Source organism: Bufo bufo, chromosome 1 (assembly GCF_905171765.1).
Source record: "Bufo bufo chromosome 1, aBufBuf1.1, whole genome shotgun sequence".
Lineage (NCBI taxonomy): Eukaryota > Metazoa > Chordata > Amphibia > Anura > Bufonidae > Bufo > Bufo bufo.
Window position 1 is genome coordinate 833,237,444 of NC_053389.1, and position 14,636 is coordinate 833,252,079.

General features: G+C 44.2%; 1 protein-coding gene across 1 annotated transcript; it reads right to left on the bottom strand.

Annotated features, from left to right (window-relative positions):
* Positions 1-11,458: 11,458 nt before the first annotated feature.
* Positions 11,459-12,409, bottom strand: LOC120990329 (olfactory receptor 2A14-like). Its single transcript, XM_040419077.1, has one exon. The coding sequence runs from the start codon at positions 12,320-12,322 to the stop codon at positions 11,459-11,461; it is 864 nt and encodes a 287-aa protein (XP_040275011.1). The 5' UTR covers positions 12,323-12,409.
* Between the last annotated feature and the right edge of the window lie 2,227 nt (positions 12,410-14,636).

Below are 14,636 nucleotides of genomic sequence, written 5' to 3' on the forward strand. Positions count from 1 at the left end.
GGCTCAGACAGTTTCCCTGATATGCATGGGGGTGATGTGACAGACCGATGGGCTTGGTTTTCATGCGCCATCTGTGCGCTTTCTGCAGAAGACTGGGTGGGAGATAATGTGAACGTGCTGGATCCACTGTCGGCCACCCAATTGACTAATGCCTGTACCTGCTCAGGCCTTACCATCCTTAGAACGGCATTGGGCCCCACAAAATATCGCTGTAAATTCTGCTGGCTACTGGGACCTGAGGCAGTTGGTTCACTAGGACGTGTGGCTGTGGCAGAACGGCCACGTCCTCTCCCAGCACCAGAGGGTCCACTAACACCACCACGACCATGTCCACGTCCGCGTCCGCGTCCCTTATTAGATGTTTTCCTCATTGTTCCCGTTCACCCCAATTTTGAGAATGGCAAATTTGGAAATAGTTTTTCAACCCAGAAGAAAAAGTGTGCTTTTACGGTCACTACAAATAACTTGACCAGCTAAAACAGTACAGATTTGGTTGAATAGAAATGTGAGGCCTGTTTTTTTTTTGCGCTGTGTGACAGGTATAGGTTTAATCACAGAATTAGACTTCTATCTGCACGGTAGCGTGTGTCTTAGGTTTTTCTGAATGACACTATCAGCACCTTCAATGTAAGATATCCTTTTTGGGATAGATTTCAAGTAGGCCTCAAATACCAGAAACTAGTTATTTTGAGAATGGCAAATTTGGGAATAGTTTTTCAACCCAGAACAAAAAATGTGCTTTTACGGTCACTACAAATAACTTGACCAGCTAAAACAGTACAGATTTGGTTGAATAGAAATGTGAGGCCTGTTTTTTTTTGCGCTGTGTGACAGGTATAGGTTTAATCACAGAATTAGACTTCTATCTGCACGGTAGCGTGTGTCTTAGGTTTTTCTGAATGACACTATCAGCACCTTCAATGTAAGATATCCTTTTTGGGATAGATTTCAAGTAGGCCTCATATACCAGAAACTAGTTATTTTGAGAATGGCAAATTTGGGAATAGTTTTTCAACCCAGAACAAAAAGTGTGCTTTTACGGTCACTACAAATAACTTGACCAGCTAAAACAGTACAGATTTGGTTGAATAGAAATGTCAGGTCTATTTTTTAGGCGCTGGGTGACAGGCTCAACTTGCCCCTGATGTAGTATATGGCCAAAAAATAACCACACTGTTGATGGTTAAATGCACTTGGGTGACACAGGCTCAGCCTGCACCAGATGTAGTATATGGCCAAAAAATAACCAGACTGTTGATGGTTAAATGCACTTCGGTGACACAGGCTCAGCCTGCAGCTGATTTAGTATATGGCCAAAAAATAACCACACTGTTGATGGTTAAATGCACTTGGGTGACACAGGCTCAGCCTGCACCAGATGTAGTATATGGCCAAAAAATAACCAGACTGTTGATGGTTAAATGCACTTCGGTGACACAGGCTCAGCCTGCAGCTGATGTAGGATATAGCACAAAATAACCACACTATTGATGGTTAAATACACTTGGTGATAGCTTGTGCTGGCGCACCACAAGTCACAAAATGGCCGCCGATCACCCCAGAAAAAAAGTGATCTAAAAACGCTCTGGGCAGCCTCAAAAAAGTGAGCAAGTCAATATTAGCACTTCAATGATCCACAGCTGCAGATCGATCACAGAATGAAGTCTTTTGGAGGAGTTAATCTGCCTAATCTCGCCCTAACGTCGCAGCTGCAACCTCTCCCTATGCTTGAATCAGCAGAGTGACGTGCAGCGCAACGTGACCCAAGCTTATATAGAGGCTGGGTCACATGCTGCACTGGCCAATCACAGCCATGCCAATAGTAGGCAAGGCTGTGATGGCCTCTTGGGGCAAGTAGTATGACGCTTGTTGATTGGCTGCTTTGCAGCCTTTCAAAAAGCGCCAAGAAAGCGCCGAACACCGAACCCGAACCCGGACTTTTACGAAAATGTTCGGGTTCGGGTCCGTGTCACGGACACCCCAAAATTCGGTACGAACCCGAACTATACAGTTCGGGTTCGCACATCCCTACAAATGACCCCATTTCGGAAAGTAGACACCCTAAGGTATTCGCTGATGGGCATAGTGAGTTCATAGAACTTTTTATTTTTTTGTCACAAGTTAGCGGAAAATGATGATTATTTTTTTTTTTTTTCTTACAAAGTCTCATATTCCACTAACTTGTGACAAAAAATAAAACTTCCATGAACTCACTATGCCCATCACGAAATACCTTGGGTGTCTTCTTTCCAAAATGTGGTCACTTGTGGTGTAGTTATTCTGCCCTGGCATTTTAGGGGCCCTAATGTTTGAGAAGTAGTTTGAAATCAAAATGTGTAAAAAATGCCCTGTGAAATCCTAAAGGTGCTCTTTGAATGTGGGCCCCTTTTCCCACCTAGGCTGCAAAAAAGTGTCACACATGCGGTATCTCCGTACTCAGGAGAAGTTGGGCAATTTGTTTTGGGGTGAGGGGTATGGTGAGGGGTATGGTGAGTTCATGTGAGATTTTATTTTTCAAAATGTGTAAAAAATGCCCTGTGAAATCCTAAAAGTGATCTTTGGAATTTGGGCCCTTTTGCCCACCTAGGCTGCAAAAAAGTGTCACACATGTGGTATCGCCGTACTCAGGAGAAGTTAGGCAATGTGTTTTGGGGTGTATTTTTACATATACCCATGCTGGGTGACAGAAATATCTCGGCCAAAGACAACTTTTCCCATTTTTTTTATACAAAGTTGGCATTTGACCGAGATATTTATCTCACCCAACATGGGTATATGTAAAATGACCCCCAAAAACACATTGCCCAACTTCTCCTGAGTACGGCGATACCACATGTGTGACACTTTTCTGCAGCCTAGATGCGAAAAGGGGCCCAAATTCCTTTTAGGAGGGCATTTTTAGACATTTGGATACCAGACTTCTTCTCACGCTTTAGGGCCCCTAAAATGCCAGGGCAGTATAAATACCCCACATGTGACCCTATTTTGGAAAGAACGCACCCCAAGGTATTCAATAAGCGTCATGGCGAGTTCATAGAAGATTTTTTTTTTTTGGGCACAAGTTAGTGGAAATTGTTTTTTTTTGTTTTTTCTCACAAATTCTCCCTTTCCGCTAACTTGGGACAAAAAGTTCAATCTTTCATGGACTCAATATGCCCCTCAGCGAATACCTTGGGGTGTCTTCTTTCCGAAATGGGGTCACATGTGGGGTATTTATACTGCCCTGGCATTTTAGGGGCCCTAAAGCATGAGAAGAAGTCTGGAATATAAATGTCTAAAAAAAATTACGCATTTGGATTCCGTGAGGGGTATGGTGAGTTAATGTGAGATTTTATTTTTTGTCACAAGTTAGTGGAATATGAGACTTTGTAAGAAAAAAAATAAAATAAAAATAAATAAATCAATTTCCGCTAACTTGTGCCAAGTCTATATGGGGTGATCACCACCCTATCATTGATCACCCCCCTGTCATTGATCACCCCCCTGTAAGGCTCCATTCAGACGTCCGTACGTGTTTTGCGGATCCGATCCATGGATCCGTGGATCCGTAAAACACATACGGACGTCTGAATGGAGCCTTACAGGGGGGTGATCAATGACAGGGGGGTGATCAATGACAGGGGGGTGATCTATGACAGGGGGGTGATAAGGAAGTCTATATGGGGTGATCATCCCCCTGTCATTGATTACCCCCCTGTAAGGCTCCATTCAGACGTCCGTACGTGTTTTGCGGATCCGATCCATGGATCCGTGGATCCGTAAAACACATACGGACGTCTGAATGGAGCCTTACAGGGGGGTGATCAATGACAGGGGGGGTGATCAATGACAGGGGTGTGATCAATGACAGGGGGTTGATCAATGACAGGGGGGTGATCAGGGAGTCTATATGGGGTGATCACCCCCCTGTCATTGATCACCCCCATGTAAGGCTCCATTTAGACGTCCGTATGTGTTTTGCGGATATGATCCATGGATCCGTGGATCCGTAAAACACATACGGACGTCTGAATGGAGCCTTACAGGGGGGTGATCAATGACAGGGGGGTGATCAGGGAGTCTATATGGGGTGATCACCCCCCTGTCATTGATCACCCCCCTGTAAGGCTCCATTCAGACGTCCGTACGTGTTTTGCGGATCCGATCCATGGATCCGTGGATCCGTAAAACACAAACGGTTGTCTGAATGGAGCCTTACAGGGGGGTGATCAATGACAGGGGGGTGATCAGGGAGTCTATATGGGGTGATCACCCCCCTGTCATTGATCACCCGCCTGTGTCCTCTGGTGGTCGATCCAAGCAAAAGGGACCACCAGAGGACCAGGTAGCAGGTATATTAGACGCTGTTATCAAAACAGCGTCTAATATAGCTGTTAGGGGTTAAAAAAATCGCACCTACAGCCTGCCAGCGAACGATCGCCGCTGGCAGGCTGTAGGTCCACTCGCTTACCTGCAGTTCCTGTGAACGCGCGCACCTGTGGAAAATCTCGCGTCTCAGGAGGAATGAATCGACCACCGCCAGGACACATCCCTGCGTTAGGCAGTCGCGAAGCAGTTAGTAGGTTCTAAAGTTTGGCACATAGGGTATTGAGTAGAGATAAATGGGAGTCACTAAGGGATTTTTTGTGGAGTGTTTCAAGCTTTTGTATGTCTAGTAATAGAGCTTCTATTCTGGACATTATTTTTTTTTTTAAATGGGAGCCTATACATATGAGTTGTCCTCTTATGTATGCCTTGTGTGTATCCCATGCTATCTGGGGCGAGGTGTCAGGAAGATTGTTTAAGGAGAAAAAGTCTTCTAGTAGTTTGGTCACTTTCTCTTGTAAATCTTTGGTGGAGATCAATTGTTCATTGAGTCTCCATTTGAAAGTTTTAGGGGGACTATTTGGAGTGGACATGGAGATCCAAATGGGGGAGTGATCTGAGAGGTGTATGGAACCTATCTGGCCTTTGGTGCAAAATTGGAGATGTTCTTTGGAAATCAATATGTAGTCCAACCGCTGATAAGTGGCATGCATATTTGAAAAGAAGGTATAATCTCTCTCTGTGGGGTTTAGGGTTCTCCAAATATCTACCAAATGAAGGTTATTGAGCCTCCTGCGTAAGTGAGTTAAAGCTTTATTTGATAATGCTGATCTTTGGGAGGATTAATCTAGGGATGGGTCACACCTTCTTTGAATGTTTCCAGAATTGGGATGATGGAGTCAAAGCAGGCAATTTGGTTGGTGTTAGGTGCATACATATTAATGAATGTATACAGTTGGTTTGCTATGGTACCTTTCAGTATAATGTATCTACCCTCAGTGTCTTGGAGGTGGGCAACGTATTGGAAAGGTGTTTTTTTGCTGAAACCAACACTAACCCCTCTGGAGGCCGAGGAGTTTGATCCACAGTGGTACCAATTGGGAAAATTGGAGTGGGAGAGGCAGGGATATCGGTCAAATTTGAAATGTGTTTCCTGTAGGAAAAGGACATTGCAGTTTCCCTTTTTCATATGGGAAAAAATCTGGCAACTCTTTGAGGGGGCATTAAAGCCCTTAACAATAAATGAGGCTATGTGTAGGTCAGCCATCCCACTCCAATTCAATAGCTAGGGAGAATCTGCTGCCTCCCAAGGGATTTAGCATATTGATAATGGCAAAGTTTAGTATCGAGTTCCACATCACTGGAGTAGGTGATAAACCATCATCCACCGACACAGAACCAGAGATCACATAATTGTATACGCATCTACTGAAACCTGAGATAACATGAAAAACAAAAAAACATAAATAAAACATAGACATGGGTATGTTCAATATTGGAGGCGTGTTAACGCCTAGTGAAAGTAGTGAGAGGGAGGAAATAGTAACATGTAATATCACCCAGAATAGGAGAGGATCTTGCTGAGTAGCCTGGGAGAGGTCATCATACATGGGGTAGTAGGTAAGGAAGTATGTCCCCAATGGGGGAGGGCGGGGAGGGTATACATTATTGCAGGGGAATTGGAAGACCATATAAGAGAGCAGAGCAATTTCAGAAAGTATGTTAAACCTGGACGGATCCTCATAAGAAGTCCTCTGATGGTTGTTCCTAAGACTTCAAGGCTCTTCTCCCGGTATACGCTCACGGTAGATTTCTTGTTCCTTGAGGGCTGGTCCTAGCAACAGTTTGGGCTACAGTGTGAGAAAGTCACTTCAGTCCTCCATGGGAAGTCTCCTAGGTGTAGCTCCCGTGGGATTTTTTGTATTCTTGTGGTGTTTTGGGGTGCGTTGTCTATCCCAGGGTTCCGTTGCCGGTAAATTAGGGAGATTTGTCAAATCTTGGATAGGATTCTAGTTCTGTATTCCCAGTCAGTCCAGGTCAGAGAAATTTGAGATAGACATTCTGTGACCATTGTACATGAAAGAGAGACAAAATGGGAATGACCACCTATACGGGGTGCTATGTGCTCTGAGCCAATCCGTCAGAGGTTTTAGGGCTCTTCTCTTACTCAGTGTGAATTGGGAAAGGTCCTGGAACACTAAGATCTCGTATCCCTCCCAGTTTATTACACAAGCTTCTCTTGCTTTGGTGAGGATGGCTTCTTTAACTGGGAAACTAAGAAATTTGCAGATAATGTCCCTTGGTGGGGCTGTGGGTGCAGGTTTGGGTCTAAGAGCTCTGTGGGCCTTCTCCAATAGTACCTCCTGCGCTGAGTCCGGACCCAGTATGGATGAACAAATTTAAACAACTGTGTTTGGGATATCTCCCACGGCAACTGACTCTGGGATGCCGCGGAAGCGCAGATTATTGCGTCTCCCTCAATTCTCCTGATCTTCCAGGGCACAGTAATGGAGGTTTAAGTTGGTTTGAATGAAGTGTAAGCGTTGTGAGAGTGCCACTTGATGTTGTAATATGGCGGTTTTAGAGTCCTCCAGGGTTTCCACTCTCCTTCCTATATGTCGGACATGTTGCTTTATAGCCGATATATCAGAGCTTAATGGCTCAAGAGCAGTGGCTAAGGATGAGGACAAGGCTTCTCTCAGGTATGAGCGAGATCTAGGGAGACTGTCCCGATCGTCTTCACCTTTGTGCGCTGGATCTGGCAGCTCTGTCTGTTTGTTGCGCGGTACTCGCGGGGAGGTCGGTGCCATCTTGGTCTCTCGGGACACGTATGTGGAGGCAGCTTTCTTAATGAATTTCTCCATTTCTCCTCCACTTGCAGATGATTTGGAGTGACTAGCTGATTCTCCGGTTTTGGATCCCCCGATTTTCACCATTTTAGATCCTCCAGGCGGTGAGTACAGGCTTGGTGGGTGAAGTTAACAACGGAGCAGTAGCTTCAAGCAACCATTCACTGCCAGCGCAGGCTCCACACCCACCCATCTGGATCTTGAAGATCCAGTGGGCCTGATGGCTATACAGCGCATTGCAATAGTGATCTATAGCAATGCACTGTATAGTCAGTGGTACACTTACACTAAGGCTGATCAGACCCTCAAGGTCTGATCAGCCTTAGGTACATGGCAGCCCGGACACCTTTGTAAGGCGTCCAGTTGCCATGGCAACCAACGGGCCGCTGCCATAGCAGCAGCGGCGGACCGATGCAAGAGTCGGCACAGAAGACATCGCAGCAGGGGGCATCTGTGGGCGATGGGGGACAATGGCCACATGTGGGGGGCACTTACATTTATTAGGGGCACTGGGGGAAAGGTGGCAGTCATGCCTGATTTCAGGCTGTGATCTCCTGAAACCTGCATTCTTCTCAATGAAGCTCTCCGCTTGGTTAGTTTGCAGAGACTAACCAATCGGAGCGCTTGCCGGCAAGACTCCGGGGCCGGCAAGACTCCGGGGCTGTGACACTTTATAGTGTCACAGCCCTGGTAAGCAGATTGGACATGACTGTACGTCCAAATGCAGTAAGTTACTTGCAATTTGGACGTACAGTTACGTCCAAATGCGTGAAAAGGTTAACCAGATAGACACTACATGGATCTATATGAGGTATCATTATTTGTTTTTGTGACACATACTGTAGATATTCAGTGCAGAATTCAGACATGTGCTCTAGTTTTGGTCTTTAGAGTCCAGTTTTACAAACATATGTGGCCTCCAAGCCATCATCGTATTAGAGTTGTCCCAATAATATAAGAGCTAACACACAATTGTCTCCAAACTTTGCTTATGACTTTCTTATATAATTATTACGGAAGTGAATATTTCATACTCTAAGACTACATTTCCACGGCCATATCTGTTTTGTGGTCCCAAACCGAGGATTAACAAAATATGAATAACAGCATTGTGCATCCCGCACTTTCCGCAGGACCTATTAAAGAAATGCCTATTCTTGTCTTCAAAACGGAGAATAGGACAAGCTATATAATTTGAGTAACAGCCGCACAGACGTGGACAGCACATGGACTACATCCGTGTGCTTTTCACATTTGTTATGCTGCCCCAATGGGGATCAGAAGAGGACTGAAAATACAGTTGCGTTACTGTAGCCAATGTGGCACTGCTTCTGGAAAAACAGCACACCCATTATTATATATATATTTTTTTTTTCAGCTTTGAGGGTGAGGTAAAATTGCAGCTTGTTATAAATTAGGCGCAGCATCCGGTAGTCTGTGTGTCTGTATTGAAATCTTGGCCAGCCCTTGGCTGGCATTGATTTCAGTGTTCTTCTATGGTAGAAAACTGGTGTAGATGATGATAAATTTGGCGAAAGTGCTGGCCTCCCTGACCTTATCGCACCCCTTTTTCATGCCGGACAATTGGCGTTTTAAAGATTATTCTCCCCATTGATATTTTCATATCTGTCACGATCAGTGTGGGGGGAAACTGCACACTGAACACAGGAGGGAAGGGGAACAGTAACTGGGCCTATCTATCAATATGAATAGACCTTGAAGGTAGGAATATTTATATGCAGGATACCTAGGCCTTTATATTCCTATAAGGCCCTGGAAAAGGTTAGGACCAGAGACAACCCATTCATCCCCAGATGGACGAATGGACGTCTCTGTCTCAGGCCCAGAAACAAACAACAGGGAATATAACAAACTCACACCAGCTCAGCCAAACCCAAATGAAGCTATCTCCCGCATAGTCAGAAGGATGGGGTCAGACTATAAAGGGTAGAAGTGATGACTACTGAGCAACAGCTGAGAAAAGGGAAGTGGTCATTATTCAAACCCCACACCGCGCAGGAGCTGTGGATGGGCCCTGAGGAATAGACCGATGAGTGGTTAGTGCCAATGAGCCTCAAGCCCGGCCTGGTAGATTGTGTGATAATGGGCAAAATCTCGTAGCAACTTTGGTTCTAGCCGGTTTGACTCACATCTCTTGCCTGGCGCATGTGCTGAATTTGGTGGTGCAGAGATTCCTTAAATATTACCCCGATATGTCAGAGCTGCTGCATAAAGTGCAGGCCGTCTGTGCGCGCTTTCGGCGTTCTCACCCTGCTGCTGCTCGCCTGTCAGCGCTGCAGCGTAACTTCGGCCTTCCCGCTCACCGCCTCATATGCGACGTGCCCACAAGGTGGAATTCCACCTTGCACATGCTGGCCAGACTGTGCCAGCAGCAGCAGGCGATAGTGGAGTTACAGTTATATTTCAAAATGTTTTGGGGTGTAACCTAATTTAAAAAAAAATATAAATAAATTTAAAACCAAAAAACTGTGTAGGCTACCTCCTCCTCCTCCTCCACCTCCACTTCCACCTACACCGCCACATCCTCCTACTCCATATGGACCTCGTCCTCCTAGATCAAGATTATTATTTTTTATTTTTACGTATTTTATATTATTTAAAGTCATTTCCCTATCCACTTTTGTTTGCAGAGCATTTGCCATGCTCTTAACCACATGTTGATGCCATTTGCCATGCAGCCCTCTAGCCCATTTCCATGACATTTTTACAGCCATTTTAGTGCTCAAAAGTTCGGGTCCCCATTGACTTCAATTGGGTTCGGGGTCAAGTTTGGGTCCCGAACTCAAACTTTTTTGTGAAGTTCGGCCGAACCCGTCGAACCCGAACATCCAGGTGTCTGCTCAACTCTACTTATAACCCTACCTTTTCCACTTCCACACTGCACTGCTGCTGTTCCCAATTAAAATGCAGAATTTTTCAAAGTTCGCTCACAACGAGCCACTTTTTAGTCTGATAATTAACACTTATACATGTCATTTGGAGTGGCATTAAGTCCCTTTCAAGGCATAACTTTTGGATGCTTTGTCCCCCCGCAATCCATAGTTTTTGTGGATTGTGTGTTTAAACATCATCTGCCCCCGATAAAGGAAAAATTTTGGAAGCTTTGGAATATGACAAAGCAAAACACATGTGCAGGTGCGGTGCAGGTTAACGCCATCAAACATGTGTTTACCCATATCTATGTATGTCAGGGTCACTCAGACATCATTTACTATTGCTGTCATTTCATTCAAGAGCTTATGGAGTGGAGTGGCAAAAAGCAAAAATTCATAATGAAATTAAAGAAAAGAGACATATTTTTCTACAAAGTCTGAATCTTAAGAGAGTGGAGGGTTTTATGTACAGTTTGAAGATTGTAACGGTCGCGTACACACACACACAGGGGGGAGGGAAGTGACCACTGCGCTCCACCCCTACCCCTGGCCCTGCCTACTTGCCTCGCGAGTCCTAATGACAGGGGACAACTGGACGGCAATCCCTAACTTGGAGTAAGTGCAGGGATAACAGACAGACAAACAACAGGACGTGAACGGACCGAGTCAATACCAGGAAAGCTACAAAGTACAAATGGAGCAAGCAGAGAATTGTCAGGAGAAGCCGGGGTCATAAATACCAGGAGAGACGTGAAGTACCAAAGGAGTCAGCAGAGGAACGTCAGGAGGAGTCCGGGGTCAGAATACCAGGATAGCAGCAAAGTACACAAGGAGCAGGCAAAGGATCGTCAGGAATTGAGCAGAAGGTAAGTACGCCAGGAAAGACCAAATCACAGGTGGAACCTAAATTAACAGGCAACCTGTGGCCAGCAGGCTGCCTGTATTTATAGTGGGGAGTGAGTGTCATGTGACGTGGCCAGCGTCACATGACCGACAGACCAACCAGTCGAGCACCGAGTGATCAGCTCGGCGCTCAAGGCAGACTTAGGAGCAGGGAGCCACCCAGCTAGTAAAGCCGCCCTGGGAACGAGGTAAAACACAGATCCTCGTTCCCGAAGCTAAGCAGCAGGTCTGCGGCTAATGGGGGACCGAGTGTACCTTCAGAACCCTGTTACAAAGATATGATATCTGCTGTGCCCAATTTGGTTGGATCTGTCGGAGGGGGGGGGGGGTGAAGTGAGTTGGGGTAATGTTGTAACTGGATGTTACAGAAGCTACTGCATATATCATGATTCCTCATGACTCCTGTATTGTGGATGTACGTGGTTCAATTTTTGTTGTTGTTGGAAAAGGAAAACTGTGAAAGATGAGAGACATTGCTCCGATTAATGGAGTTTATTAATATTATAACTAAGTTAAATCTCTCTTTAATTGCAACCAGTTTTTAGCATGGACCTGAAAATATTTCATTGCAGAAGACTGAATCTCTTTGTTCCTTAGACTGTATATAATAGGATTTAGAAGGGGAGTCAGTACAATGTAGAGAAGGGAAATAAACTTGTTAACAGTCAGTGAATGTCCTCTGTAAGGGACCATGTAGATTACGAACATGGACCCATAAAAGAAAGAGACAACCACCAAGTGAGAGCTACAAGTGGAGAAAGCTTTTTGGCGGCCTGAGTTGGAGGAAATCCTAAGAATGGTGATAAAAATATAAATATAAGTTATAATAATGAATAGAAATGGCAAAACAACTATTGGAAAACAAATAACAATAATTTCAATGTTTAGAACAGTTGTATCGGAGCAAGAAAGTTCTAAAAGAGATGCAAATTCACAAAAGAAATGGTTAATAACATTCGGTCCACAGAATTCTAAGCCGCAAATGAGTACAATTGTAATAAGTGCTAACAGAAAGCCAAACACCCAGGATGAGTTGATCAGACTGTATCTAAGCTTGACATTCATTATTGAGATATAATGTAGAGATCTACAGATGGCCAAGTACCGGTCATAGGACATGGCCGTGAGCAAAGAACACTGTGCACAGACTGATCCTCCATAGAAGAAACATTGAGTTAAACACTCATCATAAGGAACTGTGCTCCCTCCTCTTATAATAATATCCAGCATCTTAGGAACAATAATTGTCACAAGGACGATGTCTGTCAGCGCCAAATGTCCAAGGAAGAAATACATCGGAGAAAGGAGACGTTGGCTTGTGGACACCAGTAAAATGATCAAGAGGTTTTCACATATAGTCATGGAATACATGAGGAGAATAATGGAGAAGAAAGGCAACTTGTAATCATTCAGAGCCGGGAATCCCAGTATAAGAAACTCAGTGACCGTGGTGGAGTTGATTTCATAAACCTTCATCTGTAAATGTTGATGTGGACACATTTATGTAATGAACAGGTCTTAGATGCTCTGTGAAATAGCTTTTCAGACTGGAAACGTGTTTGACATGTTCTGTATTTATTGTTATGTAATAGTGATATTACTCCTGATCCCTCCATAGAAAACTTGTCTAATTTTCTCCACGATTATCTCTAAGCAAAATGCAGTTCTCTTTTCTATAGACTGGAATGAGCCGGTCTGGGTTCTTCTAAATATCTAGCCTATATATATTTAACTAATTCCCAAGGAAGAGACCACTGGAGATAATATTATAACAAGATGTTTTGGAACAACAACTCTCAGGTGATTTACAATTAGGAAACAAAATAAATAATGTCTCAGGTAATATACAGTCAGGTCCATAAAAATTAGGACATCAACACAATTCTAACATTTTTGGCTCTATACACCACCACAATGGATTTGAAATGAAACGAACAAGATGTGCTTTACCTGCAGACTGTCAGCTGTAATTTGAGGGTTTTTACATCCAAATCAGGTGAACGGTGCAGGAATTACAGCAGTTTGCATATGTGCCTCCCACTTGTTAAGGGACCAAAAGTAATGGGACAGAATAATAATCATAAATCAAACTTTCACTTTTTAATACTTGGTTGCAAATCCTTTGCAGTCAATTACAGCCTGAAGTCTGGAACGCATAGACATCACCAGACGCTGGTTCCATCCCTGGTGATGCTCTGCCAGGCCTCTACTGCAACTGTCTTCAGTTCCTGCTTGTTCTTGGGGCATTTTCCCTTCAGTTTAGTCTTCAGCAAGTGAAATGCATGCTCAATCGGATTCAGGTCCGGTGACTGACTCGACCATTGCAGAACATTCCACTTCTTTCCCTTAAAAACCTCTTTGGTTGCTTTTGCAGTATGCTTTGGGTCATTATCCATCTGCACTGTGAAGCGCCGTCCAATGAGTTCTGAAGCATTTGGCTGAATATGAGCAGATAATATTGCCCGAAACACTTCAGAATTCATCCTGCTGCTTTTGTCAGCAGTCACATTATCAATAAATACAAGAGAACCAGTTCCATTGGCAGCCATACATGCCCACGCCATGACACTACCACCACCATGCTTCACTGATGAGGTGGTATGCTTAGGATCATGAGCAGCTCCTTTCCTTCTCCATACTCTTCTCTTCCCATCACTCTGGTACAAGTTGATCTTGGTCTCATCTATCCATAGGATGTTGTTCCAGAACTGTGAAGGCTTTTTTAGATGTCGTTTGGCAAGCTCTAACTTGGCCTTCCTGTTTTTGAGTCTCACCAATGGTTTACATCTTGTGGTGAACCCTCTGTATTCACTCTGGTGAAGTCTTCTCCTGATTGTTGACTTTGACACACATACACCTACCTCCTGCAGAGTGTTCTAGATCTGGCCAACTGTTGTGAAGGGTGTTTTCTTCACCAGGGAAAAAATTCTGCGGTCATCTACCACAGTTGTTTTCAGTGGTCTTCTGGGTCTTTTGGTGTTGCTGAGCTCAGTTCTTTCTTTTTATGAATATTCCAAACAGTTGTTTTGGCCAGGTATAATGTTTTTGCCATCTCTCTGATGGGTTTGTTTTGTTTTTTTCAGCCTAATGATGGCTTGCTTCACTGATAATGACAGCTCTTTGGATCTCATCTTGAGAGTTGACAGCAACAGATTCCAAATGCAAATAGCAGACTGGAAATTACCTCTGGACCTTTTATCTGCTCATTGTAATTGAGATAATGAGGGAACACCACACACCTGGCCATGGAACAGCTGAGAAGCCAATTGTCCCATTACTTTTGGTCCCTTAACAAGTGGGAGGCACATATGCAAACTGTTGTAATTCCTGCACCGTTCACCTGATTTGGATGTAAATCCCCTCAAATTACAGCTGACGGTCTGCAGTTAAAGCACATCTTGTCTGTTTCATTTCAAATCCATTGTGGTGGTGTACAGAGCCAAAAATGTCCCAATATTTATGGACCTGACTCTGTGTATATATATATATATATATATATATGTATATGTATATGTATATATATATATATATATATTGTGACAGAGTGTCTGGAGAAGTAGTGGACGGGGTCTATGTGTGCCCAAGATTCCTCACTTCTGTCATTTAAAAGCAACCAGGGAAATGTTTAGGAGAGGTCTCTGCAATTCGGGTCTGCATAAAACCTGTTTTTAGGGCCTGTGTTGCT